The sequence below is a fragment of the Xenopus tropicalis genome, chromosome 8 (genome assembly GCF_000004195.4).
Source record: "Xenopus tropicalis strain Nigerian chromosome 8, UCB_Xtro_10.0, whole genome shotgun sequence".
Lineage (NCBI taxonomy): Eukaryota > Metazoa > Chordata > Amphibia > Anura > Pipidae > Xenopus > Xenopus tropicalis.
The window spans coordinates 113157558-113174195 of NC_030684.2; the positions used below are offsets into that span (position 1 = coordinate 113157558).

At 42.0% G+C, this 16638-nt stretch overlaps 1 protein-coding gene across 1 annotated transcript in view; it reads left to right on the forward strand.

Moving 5' to 3' along the window:
* Positions 1 to 220: 220 nt before the first annotated feature.
* coch (cochlin) overlaps positions 221 to 16638 on the forward strand; it is a 30166-nt gene continuing 13748 nt past the window's right edge. The window contains exons 1-3 of the mRNA XM_031892014.1: positions 221 to 298; positions 11388 to 11444; positions 11643 to 11684. Coding sequence (XP_031747874.1) covers positions 11408 to 11444; positions 11643 to 11684 — 79 coding nt within the window. The 5' untranslated portion in view covers positions 221 to 298; positions 11388 to 11407. The remainder of the gene's footprint in view (positions 299 to 11387; positions 11445 to 11642; positions 11685 to 16638) is intronic.

A 16638-nucleotide genomic window follows, 5' to 3' on the forward strand; every position in this document is an offset into this window, starting at 1 on the left:
GATTTATAGAAATTAGACATGAGCACAGACTGTGATGGAAATGTGATAGAACTATAAATCTGCTTGAGTTTGTCTTTTGTGTCCTGATGTTGTTGCTAATGTCCTGGTTTCGAAAGGGATGCTATGTACCATCCTTACCCCCCACCCATCCCCATGCTGGAGCCTCCTCCCTTTAAAGAAAACTCCTACTGGTCCTCATGTGCTTATAAGAATCCTTCCCTGAGAACACCTAGTGCAGAGCAGAGAGGAGGCAGCCCAGAAAGGAGCACAGCTTTCACGTTCCACATCGCTTACTAAGGTGGGTGACTATGGACGTGTGTGTGGGCATGTGTGTGTGCGTTTGTGTGTGCGCCACATGGGCCAAATGAAAAATGCCAGTACTTGTGTGTGACTGGAGACAATGCACTGCTATACTGACTGTTACTACAGGTGGATTATTTGGGCACAGACAGGCATGGCTGCAAACATAGGTTAAGCTCTAGCCAAAGTGCAGGTAAGGGTCACTATTAACACAGTTGCTATGAATTTTGCCACATATCCTTCCACCAGGTGTATGTTATCCCAATGGTTTCATTTGGAATGGTTTTAGAATAGTGTTGTGTACACGTGTTTTCCATTAGCACCATGCTGGATAATGACTTCTGTGCTGGGAAGTGAAGATCATGTGGCATAGTTGGTTCTATATTTTTATTGCACAGACAATTCTCATTATGCACTGTTGCATCTAAGGCAGTGCTGGCTATCTGGCATCATGAGATACATGAAAGGCAGCTCTGGATGTTTCATTGCAAGGTATTTATTGATAATATATGCTTGCACTGGGAATTTAATACCACTGGACCATTTAATGCGACATTCCACCTCATGGGTTAGGTGTGACCCTGTGGAACACTGCCATGTGGATTAAAAGTGGACACATAAAGCAGCAATGTCTGCATAGACACATGTTGAGTGGGTTGGTACTAGGCAAATAAAGTGTCATGGTGTGTTAGGAGGTCTTTGCTGGGCACAGGTAGGGTAGAGCTCTGTGGGTTATTATTGGGCACATGCATGGCAGCACACCATTGGTTGTTATTGGGCACATGTATGGCAGCGCAGCATTGGTTGTTATTGGGCACATGTATGGCAGCACAGCATTGGTAGATATTGGGCACATGTATGGCAGTGCAGCATTGGTTGATATTGGGCACATGTATGGCAGTGCAGCATTGGTTGTTATTGGGCACATGTATGGCAGCGCAGCATTGGTTGTTATTGGGCACATGTATGGCAGCACAGCATTGGTAGATATTGGGCACATGTATGGCAGTGCAGCATTGGTTGATATTGGGCACATGTATGGCAGCGCAGCATTGGTTGATATTGGGCACATGTATGGCAGCACAGCATTGGTTGATATTGGGCACATATATGGCAGTGCAGCATTGGATGATATTGGGCACATGTATGGCAGTGCAGCATTGGATGATATTGGGCACATGTATGGCAGTGCAGCATTGGTTGTTATTGGGCACATGTATGGCAGTGCAGCATTGGTTGTTATTGGGCACATGTATGGCAGTGCAGCATTGGTTGTTATTGGGCACATGTATGGCAGTGCAGCATTGGATGATATTGGGCACATGTATGGCAGTGCAGCATTGGTTGTTATTGGGCACATGTATGGCAGCGCAGCATTGGTTGTTATTGGGCACATGTATGGCAGCGCAGCATTGGTAGATATTGGGCACATGTATGGCAGTGCAGCATTGGTTGATATTGGGCACATATATGGCAGGGCAGCATTGGTTGATATTGGGCACATGTATGGCAGCGCAGCATTGGTTGATATTGGGCACATGTATGGCAGCGCAGCATTGGTTGTTATTGGGCACATGTATGGCAGGGCAGCATTGGTTGATATTGGGCACATGTATGGCAGCGCAGCATTGGTTGATATTGGGCACATGTATGGCAGCGCAGCATTGGTTGTTATTGGGCACATGTATGGCAGGGCAGCATTGGTTGATATTGGGCACATGTATGGCAGCGCAGCATTGGTTGATATTGGGCACATGTATGGCAGTGCAGCATTGGATGATATTGGGCACATGTATGGCAGTGCAGCATTGGTTGTTATTGGGCACATGTATGGCAGTGCAGCATTGGTTGTTATTGGGCACATATATGGCAGTGCAGCATTGGTAGATATTGGGCACATGTATGGCAGTGCAGCATTGGTTGTTATTGGGCACATGTAGGGCAATGTAGTATGGGTTAGTACTGGATGTAGGGCGGTGCTAAGAGGGAATATATGGGAAACATAAAAAGCAGCATTGTGCGGGTTTATTATTGAGCAAATGTAGGGCAGCGTGGTGTGGATTGTTGTTGGGCAGATGTGGGGCAGTGTTGTGTAGATTATTGAGCACATATGGGACAGTGATCCATGGGTTTTTATTGGTACACGTAGGGCAGTATGATGTGGGATATTACTGGGTACATGTAAGTTGTGTGGGTTGTTATTGGACATATATTGGAGCATGCAGTATTGGTTATGACTGAGTATATTGGTACATGTATCACATGTAGGACAGTGCTAGATGGGTTATTATTGGACATATGTGAGGCAGTGCTAGATGGGGTTTTTTTGGGCACATATGGGGCAGTGCTGTGTGGTTTATTACTGGGCACATGTGGGGCAGTGTTATGTGGATTACCATTGGTTACATGAAGGGTGATGTTGCATGGGTTATTATTGGGCACATATAGGGCACTTTTGTGTGGGTTATTATTGGGCACATGTAGGCAGGTCCTGTGTGGGTTACTGGGTAAATGTAGGGCATTGTGGGTTATTACTAGGCTTGTATTAAGCAGTGATGTTTGAATTATCACCAGGCACAGGTAAGGCAGTGCTGTGTGAGTTATTGGGCATACTTAAGGCAGTACTATGTGAGTTGTTAAAAGGCATGCATATGTATGTTGGGCAATGCTGTGTGGGTTACTACTGGAAATGAGTAGGATGGAGGTGTGTAGGCACATGTAGGGCAGGGCTGGGTGAGTTATTTCTGGGCACATGTAAGGCAGGGCTTTATGGTTTTATAGTGGACACATGTAGGGTGGTGTGTGGTGCCATGTGATTTACTAAATACATACAGTACTGTCTGGGTTTGTAGTATTATTGGAGATGTGTTGGGCAACGAGTGCCTATACAATTACCACAGTTCACATGTGGCACACTGACATAGTCCTTAATATCAACAATTTAAAAACTGTTTTGTATGAAGAAAACTGTAGCATAATAAATGTAAAGAAACTGTCTTACTGTGACTTAACTTAGGATGGGACTTATTTTTCCAAAGTTTTCCTCTACCAGCGTGTAAGATCTAAATCAAAGTACACTATAATACATTGTAATTTCTGTATATCAGTCGAATGGAGAATGATTTTCATGCCCCACTGTATTCACCAGTGCCCAAAAAGGAAGTGTACAGAGCTTGGGGGAAAGATGTCCCTTTGGCATTTGTTGCAAGATTGAGGGAATATAATGACATTATGGACAAATGTTTTAAATTTGTTAAAATAGACTTAAATAACAACATCTGAATTGAGGCTTCCAGGCCACATCAAGATATTGGAGAATGAAACAAGGACTGTATGCTACAAGTAATCTACACACTTATACAGATGAAACAGATATTACAGGTATGGGACCTGTTACCCAAATAGGGTTACCCCCAGATAGGGCATCTTTCCATTATTTGGATCTCTATATCTTAAGTCTATTAAAAATCATTTAGACATAAATAAAAATAATAAAGTAATTTATTACAAAAAAATAACAAAGCAAATAGGACTGTTATTTCTCCAATAAGGATTAACTATATCATAGTTGGGATCAAGTACAAGGTACTGTTTCATTATTACAGAGAAAATCATTTTTAAAAAATTTAATTATTTGATTAAAATGAAGTCTATGGGAGATGGCCTTCCTTTAATTTGGATCATTATGGATAACGGGTTTCCGTATAATAGATCCCATACCCGTATAAATGCATCTGGAACACACAGCCACAGCATCTGTAGATAAATGGTAAAACAATGTGTTATCCATGGGGACTTGATAGTACTCATAAAAGACAACACGCCTCATTTATGAAAAAATGCAGTTTTTAGACAGAAATTGGCATGCTTTTTTTCTACCAACAGTGCAGTATTTTCCTAGTATTCCAGCATCATTGTGAGCAAACACCCAACTGAATTCATCACAATTGAGCTTGATGCTTTAAAGGGGTGATTCAGCTTTAAGGTAACTTTTTAGTATGTTATAGATTGGCCAGTTCTTAGCAACTCTTCATTTGGGCTTCATTTTTTTTTTTTTAATTATTTGCTTCCCCCTTTGACTCTTTCCATATTTCAAATCAGCAACTAAGTGAACCTGATAGGGAACTGAAGCCTGTCTTTGCTTGGGGGAATACAGGGCTGTGATTGGCTGTCCTTCTTCTACTGTGCTTCTGGCAATACAATTAGAACCAGTGGGGTAACAATATAGGAAGCAAACCCTGCGGTTGCAGGGGGACAGATGGGCCCAGACCGCAGGTCTGCTTCCTCCATTTAGCAGGTAAATCTCCACTCCACGCCAAGGTAGGAGAGTGGTGATTTACAGGCCAGTGTGCGGGGATGTGTCAGAGTTTAGGGACAATGCATGAGAGCGACAAGGCTGGGCGAGCTTGATACACTGAAGATTTTTTGCACAGTAGTAATTAAGCCATTGGTTAGAACACAAACAGGGGCTGTAGCAGATCTATACGAAGCTCCAATAAAGTGGCCTTACATTTTAATTAAAGATAATATAAAGTAAAACCAGCACTATATATTATTCATTATTTGCCCCAAGTCATTTGAGCTACTTATAAAATCCTCTGTTGGATACCTGTAATTACCTCCACATTCAGGGTTCCCCAGCATCAAAGCTTTTGTGCATGATTCATAAGAAATCAGCCAACAATTGTATAATATCTACCCATTGCTGTTATTTGTGTTTAAGTGTTCATATATTATGATTATGGAGATAGGTAGGCAGTTGCAGTGCCGTCTGTGACCATTATTAGACACAAGCAAGGGTGGAAGTATACATGCACTGAGGAATAGAAGCTTTACTCTGCACGTAAGGGTGATGATTAGTGATGAGTGAATCTGTTCCGTTTCGCTTCGCCGAAAAATTAGCGAATCTTTCAAAAGATCCGTGAAACGGCGAAAAATTAGCGAAACGGCGAAAATGTCGTGCGACCAAAAAAATTGTCGCCCGCAACTAATCTCTTGTCGCCCGCGGCTATTGTTTTTCGTCGCGCGGCTATTGTTTCGTCGCCCGCGGCTATTATTTTGTCGCGTGGCTATTGTTTCATCGCCCGCGGCTATTATTTTGTCGCACGGCTATTGTTTCGTCGCCCGCGGCTATTGTTTTGTCGCACGGCTATTATTTCGTCGCCCACGGCTATTATTTTGTCGCGCGGCTATTATTTCGTCGCACAGCTATTATTTTGTCGCGCGGCTGTTCTTTTGATGCCGGCGACAATTTTTGGACGTGCGGCTAATTTTTCCGCAGCAAATTTTTTTAGCCGTTTCGCGAAACAATCCGCCAATGCCGAAATGCGGAAATTCGCTGCGAATCCATGCCTGCCGAAACATTTCGCCCATCACTAGTGATGATTATTTTTTGATGGAGGGAGCCATTACCATTTACTTTGCGCTATAACCTAAGGGCTGTATCCCTTTACTGGATGTATCTCTTCACTCAACACAAGAATGCGAAGGCAGTGCCGGCTGAATTATTGTTCTTTCTTTATATAGCATATTCTTTAGAGATACAGCGATTATACATCATCATCAGCCCCTGCCCCAGCTAGGGTTCCTACTTTGCCTGCCCTGGAACTCCGGGCAGGGAGGTGTGATGTCACGGGGGCGTTACGTCACAGGGGTGGGTTGCACCTTAATGGGGTCAGGGTATGACACGATTGGCCAAGCGCCGCATCAGTCTACAAGAATCCTGCATGGTTTTCTAAATTTGGAACACCAGGCACGTAGTTTTGTCCCGGATAGCCCTACCGAAAACTGGGCTGTCTGGGTCTGGACAGGTGGCAACACTAGCCCCAGCACAACTCATTATCTTAAGTCCCTATCACATTCATGCACACACTAAAGTTCGTTTTATTCAAAGCCAGATAACCTGCTTTGATGTTTTTGGAATGTGGGAGGAAACCAAATTACACAGAGAAAACCCACATAGACACAGGAAGAACATACAAACTCCTTGCAGATAATACCCTGCTTGGATTTGAACCTAGGACCCCAGCACAATGGCTGTGCTGGCTGTATCCATTTGTTGGGAGTATTTCTTTCCTAGACACAAGAGGGCAATGGGGATACAGTAAGTATTGCTTCTTGTGTCCAGTTAAAAGATGCTCCCATTAATACTTAATTATTTTCTGTTATTTAGGCAGTGCTTTAATTCATTCCCTGCCCCAGTGGCATTAACAATCTAAGGATCCTATTACATTCACATACGGTAAGGTTATTAATCAGGAGTCAGTTAACTTGTTCTTGGAGTATGAGAGGAAAACCAGGGTACTCAGAGGAACCCAAGCAGGGAACTGCCTACAGGCCCGGATTCAGGGTCGGACTGGGGTTTGCATGGCCCTGCAGGTGCCCCCGTCAGCCGCGTCCCTTAACCCCCCCGCAGGGGCCCCCCTTTCCCGGTGTCCAGTCTGACCCTGCCTGGCATTAAAAAAGCGCCCCTTAGACCCCTGTCTCCACGGTCACAGATGCTCCCTTCTGTTCATGCAAGCGCAGGCTTCTATAGTCACGTCCAGAGCCCTGGGGATTGGTGCATGAGGCATTACAAACTATCAGTTTCCCACACTTCTGATGCAATTTAGAAGCAGCCACTCCTAAAGTCCTCCCACCCTAGGCCTTGCCACATTCCTGGCCTGACTGCCTAGGAATACTTGGTCATTTTTAAAAACAGAAAAATGTTCAAATAAATTACTTTTACTAGATGCTATATACATAACACAGTGCTGCCCAACAGTTTTTTGAATAGTGGACCAATTATTCACTACACTACATCTGCAGGGCCAGATTCTAACAAAATAGAAATGTTTCCCAAGAGTTCAGTGGAGCTATTTAGCAATCTGGGGGCCAGATTGTCTCCTGCATCTTATTTTGATGAAACTTGACACAATTTGACTCGACCATGATCTTTTTTGACGCGACCGCGCCCATTTTCACACAACCTTATCCAAACATGGACCAAACCAGATATAGAAGGGGAAGGAGTATGCCTGAGGTCTTAGTAAATAGCCCCCTTTTATTTATTTAAAGTGATTCTCTAAATTTTTCCAGAAAGGTGTCATTTTCACATGAAAAGGCTCCATGGCTCTACTAAGTAAAAACTTAATAAAAGCTCATGCTTTTCCCCCTCCTGCCCACTGTTGACTATCAATATCCGACTTGGATATCCATTTATTTATTTATTATGGCTGCTGCAGCCATAACATTGGGCTAAGGAGTGGGGCAGAGATATAAACCACCATATAAGAGCAATTTAAGCTCAGTTAACACAAAGGAAGTATTTAGCATCAGGCAGAATAAGGTTTGCTTTGCTTGCCCCCTGTGCTCCTGTCCAGAGCATAGCAATTCAATAATTCAATACCAATCAATACTTGATAAAGGGCATGCCTGCCCCAAACATATAGTGGTTGCACTAGCAATAAAGGAATCTTACAGCATAGTACTGCCTTCCTGCTTCCTCCGTCTTCTTTATACAGCTTGGGTAAGTTATGGGGAAATGAAAGGAGACAAGTGTTTAGTTTGCATTGTGACCTTTAACGTGTGACTACTGGAGGGTATGGGTGCCTGTATAAATGTGTTTTACACTTCTCACTGTGGCCTGAATTTATATTATTACAAGAGTATCCCAAACAATTGTGGCAGTGTTTTAGCAGAAAACTGTTGGTGAAAACACAAGTTAAAAAAAGTTAATTATTTTGGCTCTTTGATCTCATTTTCACTGTTATTACATTAGAAATTGTTCATGAAGTTATCCATCACTTATTGTAAAGGTAAAGAACAAAATTTTGAATTTAATTAGGAGCAATTTGAATTTCCGCCTCTCTTTTTAATTCATATCTGCCAGAATGGTAGTCTGAAACCAAATAAAAACAACCCAGTACAGAGCCTTAGGTACCACCACAATAGGAAAGGAAGTATAGTACGGGACATGTTATCCAGAATGTTTGGAGTGTGTGTTTTTGTGGATAAGGGGTCTTTCTGTAATTTGGATCACCGTGCATAATTTTACTATTTAAACATTAATTAAACCCAATAGGATTGTTTTGCCTCCAATAAGGATTAATTATATCTTAATTGGGATCAAGTACAAGGTACTATTTTATCATTACAGAGGAAAAGGAAACCATTTAAATGTGCATTATTTGATTAAAATGAAGTCTACAAGAGATGACTTTCCCGTAATTGGGATGTTTCTGGATAATGGATTTCCAGATAACATATCCCTTGCCTGTATAAGGGCTCTGGCACATGGGGAGATTAGTCGCCCGCGACAAAACTCCCTGTTTGCGGGCGACTAATCTCCCCGAGTTGCCATCACCTGCCATCCCACCGGCGAAAATGTAAGTCGCCGGTGGGATGGCACACACGGCGGCGCGATTTCAGGAAATCGCCGAAAAAGCCTCGCGAGGCAACTTACATTACATACAACTTACAACTTACATTTTCGCCGGTGGGATGGCAGGTGATGGCAACTCGGGGAGATTAGCCGCCCGCGAACAGGGAGTTTTGTCGCGGTCGACTAATCTCCCCATGTGCCAGAGCCCTAAGAGGTTTTACTTTATCAAAAGGGTTTGCTTGAATAAACAAGAATAGAGAATCTGATTGGCTAAGGATTCCTTTGGTATGTGTAGATGGCAACTGACCACATTTCAGAGGGAACCTGCCATTTGATTGTTCCGGAATGCTCTGATCTAGTAATCTGGCCCACCTGGAGTGTATCGTGCATGAATCCATTTCTTTGGGAGCTCAAGTAGAACAACTGGATCTGCCTGGTTGTCGGTGCCTTAGACAAGGTATCATTAAATGCTCATGGAGGGGAAGATAATATCAGCTAGGTGTGTTTGGCTGTGTGAGTTAGTGGGAGGATAATCATTGTTTGGAAATGTGAAATAGGGGATTCTGTGTTGTGATTTGCTGAATGTGGATGGGGCTACTCCCACACCAAAACTGATGATTACAGCTGAGTCCTTTAGCTTTTCGATGTATGATGGTATAAAATGAACTATTATACCAGAGATCCTCCTTTATTATGGAGTTTACTGCCACAAATATCAGTGTCTTATCAGCAAGGCCCTGTTGGAATTCTTTGTATTGTCATTTGACCCAGCAGTGGAAGTGTCCCTGTAGGCGGTAAGTCAGCATTTACATGCTCTCTCTTTCACTGGCTGAAGGTCTAGCAAGTGTGGAAGGATCATGTTTTACAAGACTTTAAGATATAGATCAGTGGTTTTGACACTTACTCTTATCAAGCCCCTCTTTGAGGCCCAGTATTTAAGTAGGCCCCACCACAGCTCATAACAAGATTACAAATATATAAAAATATTTTGTTATTTGATGTTCTACTTCTAAGAACAGCGTTCATATCAGCATTTATCCAAAATCTTTTTCCAACTGCCTTTTAGGGTGGTCTTTAAGGAGAATCTAGTGAATTTGCCTCTCGAGGCAACTTTGTCGATTGCGGCAAATCGCCCTGCCGCGTATGCTATCCCACCGGCGATTTACATTCTGCTGGTGGGATGGTATTTCGGGGAGATTAGTCACCCGCGACAAGGGAGATTTGTTGCGGGCGACTAATCTTCCCGTGTGCCACAGCCTTAACAATCATGAATATTGTGTAAATTGTAGAAGAAATTGTGGACTCAGGATAAATTTGGTTGAAGTGTGTTTATTTGTAGAGTGTGATGAGTAGACATATTTACTTTTAGGTGAATTTTACTTTTTGGTGAATCTTCTATAATCTTATCTAGCCTGAAGGGTTCAGAATATGGCACCTTTCTATGCACCTTTTTATGAAAGATTGTTGTGCTTGGATTTTATTATAATGAATCAAGGGTACTGCACCATAGTACCCACAAGTCACCAGTGAATATGGTATTTATTCAAATTTCTGAATTGATTTATACACCTTTTCCTTTCATATGGAATCGTGCGTTGATCCCTTTAAAGTTATATTTTCTATATGTCTCGTAAAGTCTTATTATTCCTACATATTTGTTTCTTTCGGTCCCAGGACAACTTGTGGTCCCCAACCCACTATAACATGTCCCTGTCCTGTGTCTGTCAATCCTATACCAAAGGTGTAGCCCGTGCCTGCCGTTCTTGGCAGTGTATGTTCTGTATTAAGAAACCAAAATACTATAACAGCTGCTCCTAGAATAGCACATTGCATGTTGCATTACCAAAACAAGTTACTGCACAACAAATGATGGACTGAGAAAGAGACCATCTAATAGTTATATCTCACTGATATCCTGAGTATAAATATAAATAGTCAACAGTGAAACAAACAACCATTTATTTTTAACAAAAATTTCAAAAAAGCAAATCATACTATCCCCAAACAGGTGCTTGCCAGTGCTTCATGGTACCCATTCTCTGCCCTCCTTACGTGTTTCGCACCATTGGGTGCTTCATCAGAGGAGTTGTCTCATATCTGGAGTAAAACAAGCTGGCGCTTCACTGCTTCTAGTAATTATTGCAAGGCTTTCTAGAATAATAATCACAAGAAAGAAAAAAGTTGGGGATCCCTGCTTTAAGTCCAATGACTTTAAAGAATAATTAAAACCTCCCCATACCGAATTTCCTTCCATCAGCCTCCCTCCCCGTTCTTCCTATTACAGCCAAAAGTGTCCCTGTGTGCTATAAAAATGCAGAATTATGCAGCTGGCTTGACAGGTGCTATCTGGCACCAATTTGGACCCCCGACACAGAGCCTACAGAAACATGTACAGGTCTGGGATCAGCTACAAGCCCACATGTTCCTGCATGCTCTGTCTAGGCCAGTCACCAGAAGAGGATCTGAAGTGGCGCAAAATGGCACCAGTCAACCGAGCTTCTTAACTTTTTAAGAAAGGTTTTTTTTTATAGCAGGTTTTCTGTTGGCTGTAATGTAGGGCGGTGAGGGTTGCATTGATGAGATTAATCAAATTCTGAATTCTGGTGTATCCTTATATTATGGGAATCCTAAAAAGGCTAATATCAAACAGTTAAAAAGATTTAAGGAGTCATTATGCTTAACCCCATGAAGTACAGTTTTCTAACTTTATTTTTCTTTATTGCAGATTTTGATCATCATCCAACAATGATGTATTTCATTCTGTACACACTGACGGTTTCATGTAAGTACATTTATGCCTATCTGAGTATATGGCTCCCTGGGCCTCATTAACATATACCCCAAACCCAAGTGCTAGAGTGCCAGGAGTACAAGATTGTTCCCCTTAATGGGTATCCCTTGAGTCTAGGTCATTCCTGAGCCAGATTAAACATCCAGTGGCAGGTTAAACTAAAAATCCTTTTTTCCCTTTATTTTGCAGGCATCTTTGTGCAGCTGGCAGCAACTGATGGACCTGGAGAGTGTGAGTGAATTTTGCAATGAACAAATAATGTCACATTGTACATTCTGAGGGGTTGGGGTGTAATCAGGAGCAACAACTGCATTTTACTGTAGCAAGCAGTCACTAAATCAGAACTCTCACACAGATGAAAACAACTTGATGACTATACCCTGTCAGTCATAGCCCTGAATATGGGCCATGTATGAAAAAAAGCCCATAAGAGATCATGTGATTAGTATTTTTATCTACAAATAATACAACTTTTGCGAGGTGCCAACCATTACTCGTCTGATTTGGGTAACCTACAGGTAACAGTCTTGGAATAGGTCCTTAGGGATTACTGAGGCAGTGCAAAGTACAACATTTTTCACCCACAAAGCAGCATTTCTTCCCAAGTATTCCAGCACAATAACAGAAACCTACACAATTAGTATCTGCATTGGTAAATAGCACTCAAGTTGTAGAGGCCATTTTGTTAGAGAATAGGGCTCATTTATGACAGCAAGTGCAGTGAGCAAAATCGTTTTTTTTCTAAAATGCCAGTGTGGTTGCATTCTTGAGGGAGTATTGTCCTTGACGCAATTGCAGTCAGTGAATCAAAATGAATGCAATTGTGCTTGTACTTTTTCTGATTTCACAAATCAGACACAATTGCAACACATATTTGCAAATTGTTTGATTGGTGTCATTTGCAGTGTTAGGTATGTGAGTGACATGTGTGCCCTATTCCTTAGACACAAGTGAGCTGTGCCAACTGACACAGGGCATTAATTAAATCCTGGAGCTGCCTTCTGGTCCAAAGATGGTGGTTGCTCCACGGTACCCCTACATCAATAGGTACAATTGATGTCCAGGACTGTGTGGTGTTGAGTGCAAATTTGTTGAATTGCAAAGAGAACATTTTGATGTAATGAATTTCTAATAGTTCAGTTCAGTTATTAATATTGGATATTGCTGGGATGCCAGCGGTAATATGAACTTTGCCCCACAGACCTCTGAAGGGTTTATATACTAAGAAGTGGCAAGTGCAAAAACAGACACATAGCACATTATCACAGTGCAACTTGCAGACTCTGAGCATCACCTGGAGCCCTTAGGCACAACTCTTTGCCATCCCAGAATGCAGGGCTCGGTGCTGCTCTAGGCACTGAACCTCATCCTTTCTCACCTGACAAGGTAGACACAAGGGAGCCCTGTAAATGTTCAGTCAAGTGCTGGGGGGGGGGGGTTACAAATGTGCACCCCTTACTTGTACCCCTTAGTACCTGAACTCTTATACTTAGCCTGGTTCATTCCCTGTGTGAATCTAAGCTTTGCAGCAGTTGAAGAATGCAGTTAAAACAGATCTAGAAGCTGGAGAGGTCATTTTGCAAGAAGTGAAGTTATAAATGAGTTCATCAGCTCATGGTCTGTTGCGACTTTTACTGCTACTGTCCTTTTTTTATGCAAATTTACTGCCAAAATTACATCAAAAATCTAAAAGTGCTGCACAGGCAAATTCTTGCAATGAGATTAAATTTGCAGATGTTCTATAGGATATTTCACCTGTGACAAGAAACAATCCCAAGGTAATTTTTTTGCTCCCAAGTGTAAAAATCATTCTTAAAACGTCTTCTGTGTATCTGTTTTTGGCAGTAATATTGCCGGTTTGTGTTTGGATATAAGGGTTTCTTTAACAACCCCCATCCCCAACTCTGCTCAGAATAAGTGGTAACTTTATCCCCAACCTTCTTTTTTTTCCATGGAGATTGAGGAATGCATAAAAATAGAAAACAGTCTTGTGTTATTTCTCTGTCTGCTGCTTCCTTCCTTGAAGAAAATATAAATCACTGCAGGAGCCAGATTATGTAAAATCCCTTTGCACAGTGAGACCCAGACCAAGTGAAAATATAAGCTGAACCCTCACACAGAGGCGCAGTACTTTCTTCCCTCTCTGATGAGCAGAATGGGGAGTTCCTGTGCCAAGGGTTTAATGCTTAGGCATCTGATGAGACATCCTGTTGGAAATATAAAAAGTTTTCTTTACCAAGAATCAGTTTTATTATAGTTTTGAAATGCCAATATATCCTGCAGTAAAATAAACCATTGGTATACTCATTTAAAAATCCCCAGAACCCATTGTTCCTTGCATTGCACTTTTATCCCCAAACAAAAAGATTTTCGGTGGTACATTCACCTGAACTTCCAGGCATGTAGTAGATGTTGAGGTGTTCCCTACATCTGCCTATATAAATAAGAAGAAACCCAATTTCCTATGTGTCTCTAATGATACTTAAGAAGCATACATCTTTGTAAAGCAGGGATCTCCTACTAGTAATGCTTTTCACCATCTCCATTTTGGAGCCCCAGAAGAGAACCTACTCCATTTTAGTGATCAAGGTGAGGCATAAAAGAGAAAGATATTTAAGCTGGAGCACAGGGCAGGAGCAATGAGCAGTGTCAAATATCAGGCATGGGTAAAAACAAGAAAAAGTAGACTGGCAGAAATGGGATCAGCAGGGTTAGTGGGATCAGCACAAACTGCAGCTTGGGCAAAGTATAAGAAAGGGTAGCGGCCACAAAAGTCATGCATTGGCACATGAAACCGGTCAGTCTTATGCATGTAACCTCTGGAAGGCAGGAAGTGTGCCCAGTGGCATAACTTTGGACCCCAGAGCCCCACCACCTCACCTGCAGGCCTGCTGCTAGTTAGAAACACACTGAATGTGCTGATTTCTGGACAGTGGCCCAAGTAAACTGGACTTTGGTTCTTTCAGGTACAGTTACAGTGTGTATTAAATGAAATGAAAAAGTCCACTGAGTTCCACCATATTCTAGACCATTTTGAAAAAAATAGTTCCATAAATCAACTACCAACGATGTAATGAGCTCATAAATCAGATTATGGATCCAACTAAATCAAAACAATTGCAGAGTGCAGCAGCTTTGCTTTTTCATACACAGATACACTATGTATTAAAATGAACCAAGTCCACTTATTTCAACCTATGCACAATCTGCACTTTGAGAACATTACCTATCCCTTTAGTGTCATGCCAAGTTATAAGGGCACCCTAGGTATGCCACCCTTAAATTCCACCACCCCTCACCCTGCACCCTTCTGCATAAGGGATGCCACTCATGCAGGTAGCTTGGGACAATCCTACTAGTCATGTTGCCATTTCTCTCACCCAAGCTGGGGAAGGCACATACCTAGCACACCTTTGCACCCTAGGCACTGCTACTATCTGTAGCTGATAGTAGCAGGTAGCAACAGTAGCATAGCTAGATGTTACTTTTTCCTGTAGTAAAAATTACTTTGAAACCTGAGACCCATTCAGATATACATTATTATTATTATTCTTATTTCTTATTTCATCATATTCTAGAGTGCTGTACCACAAAAGTGGGTAAACAACACATATACAGATTTTAAACAAATATTGTACATTTACAAGGGGTCATATTATTTTTTAGAGTTTACAGTCTTTGGTAGGAAGAGTAATATTAAAATGTTGGCACTGAAAAGTTAAAAAGGAAGAAAGATTGCGTTAAAGAACTGAGCATTGGCACCCCCCCCAGTGATTTAGACTTTCCTTCTACTTTGGAGGTTGCCCCTGGCACACAGGGCTTCTTGTACAGCACTGCCCTCAGGTAAGGAACAGATGGCAGATAAAATGTCTCCCTCCACCTGGCACTACTCCTTAGTATTTTTTACACTAGTCAAGAATGCAACTGCATGCACATGGAGCAGTAAGTCAATGTGCAGGGAATATTATGGAAAATGTCAGATATTGTAGAAAACACAAAATCCACCCTCCCCATATAGAGTGGTGAGAGCTAGAGGGGGTCATTTTGCTTCAGGGCAGGGCTGACAGAATGCCCCATGTGCCAATGATCATTAAAAGGGTTGCTTACCTTGGCCCTTAACTTTCAAATTTGAGGTGGAGAGTGATAGCCTGGGACAAATTGCAATTGGTCATTTTTAATGTTTTTTTTTTTATTATTTAGCTTTTTGTTCAGTAACTCTCCAGTTTATAATTTCATCAGCTATCCAAATTACCACAGCAACCAGACAGTGGTGTGATAAAAAGGCTTGTATATTAATAGGAGAGAGACTGAATAGTAAGAAAAGTAAGACCAATTGAAATGTTTCTGAGAACTGTCCATTATAAAAGACACTATGGGGCTGATTTACTAACCCACGAATCCGACCCGAATTGGAAAAGTTCCGACTTGAACTTAAAACTTAACGCTACGAAAAATGCGCAACTTTTCGCGTAAGTTTTAACGCTACGCAAAATGCGCAACTTTTTACGCAACTTTCGTAATGGATAGGAAAACTCGCGTTTTTACGCAAAAATCGTATTGGATCCGAAAAATGCGTAAAGAATCCGAAAAAATCGCAAAACATACGAAAAAATCGCAAAGTACCGATCATTACGAAAAAAACGCAATCGGACTCCATTCGACCCGTTCGTGGGTAAGTAAATCAGCCCCCAAGTGAACTTAAAAGTGACCTTCCCCCAGGAGAGTTTCTAGCCCTAATGCTGCCTGAGGCAGCTTTTGAGATGCTGTCCTTCCTCGGACCCCCATGCTTACCTTTTGAGCGCCGGAGGGAGGTCTAGGAGCGGCTGCATCACTAGTGCAAAAGAAGAGCCAAAATTATGGAGATTTGGCTCTTAAAGTTAGCAGGATCGAGTTCTCCCGACCCTGGTAACTTGTAGGGCGCAGACGCCTGAGGCAAATTTCTCAGCTCCCCTGCCTACCCCTTTAACTAAAAAGCCCAGATCTCAAGCATTTTGGATAATAGATCCCATACCTGTGCTCCCTGTGTGATATATTTTATGTGTATTTTTCCACAACAAAGTAAATGGTGTATGGTGATGCAGGCAATAAGATTTCCATTACCGTCAGGCACAGCTGGCTCCCATAACACTTTGAAGAACGAGCCAAAATTGTCTTCCACAAGACAAGCCTGTCACTTGCTGAATAG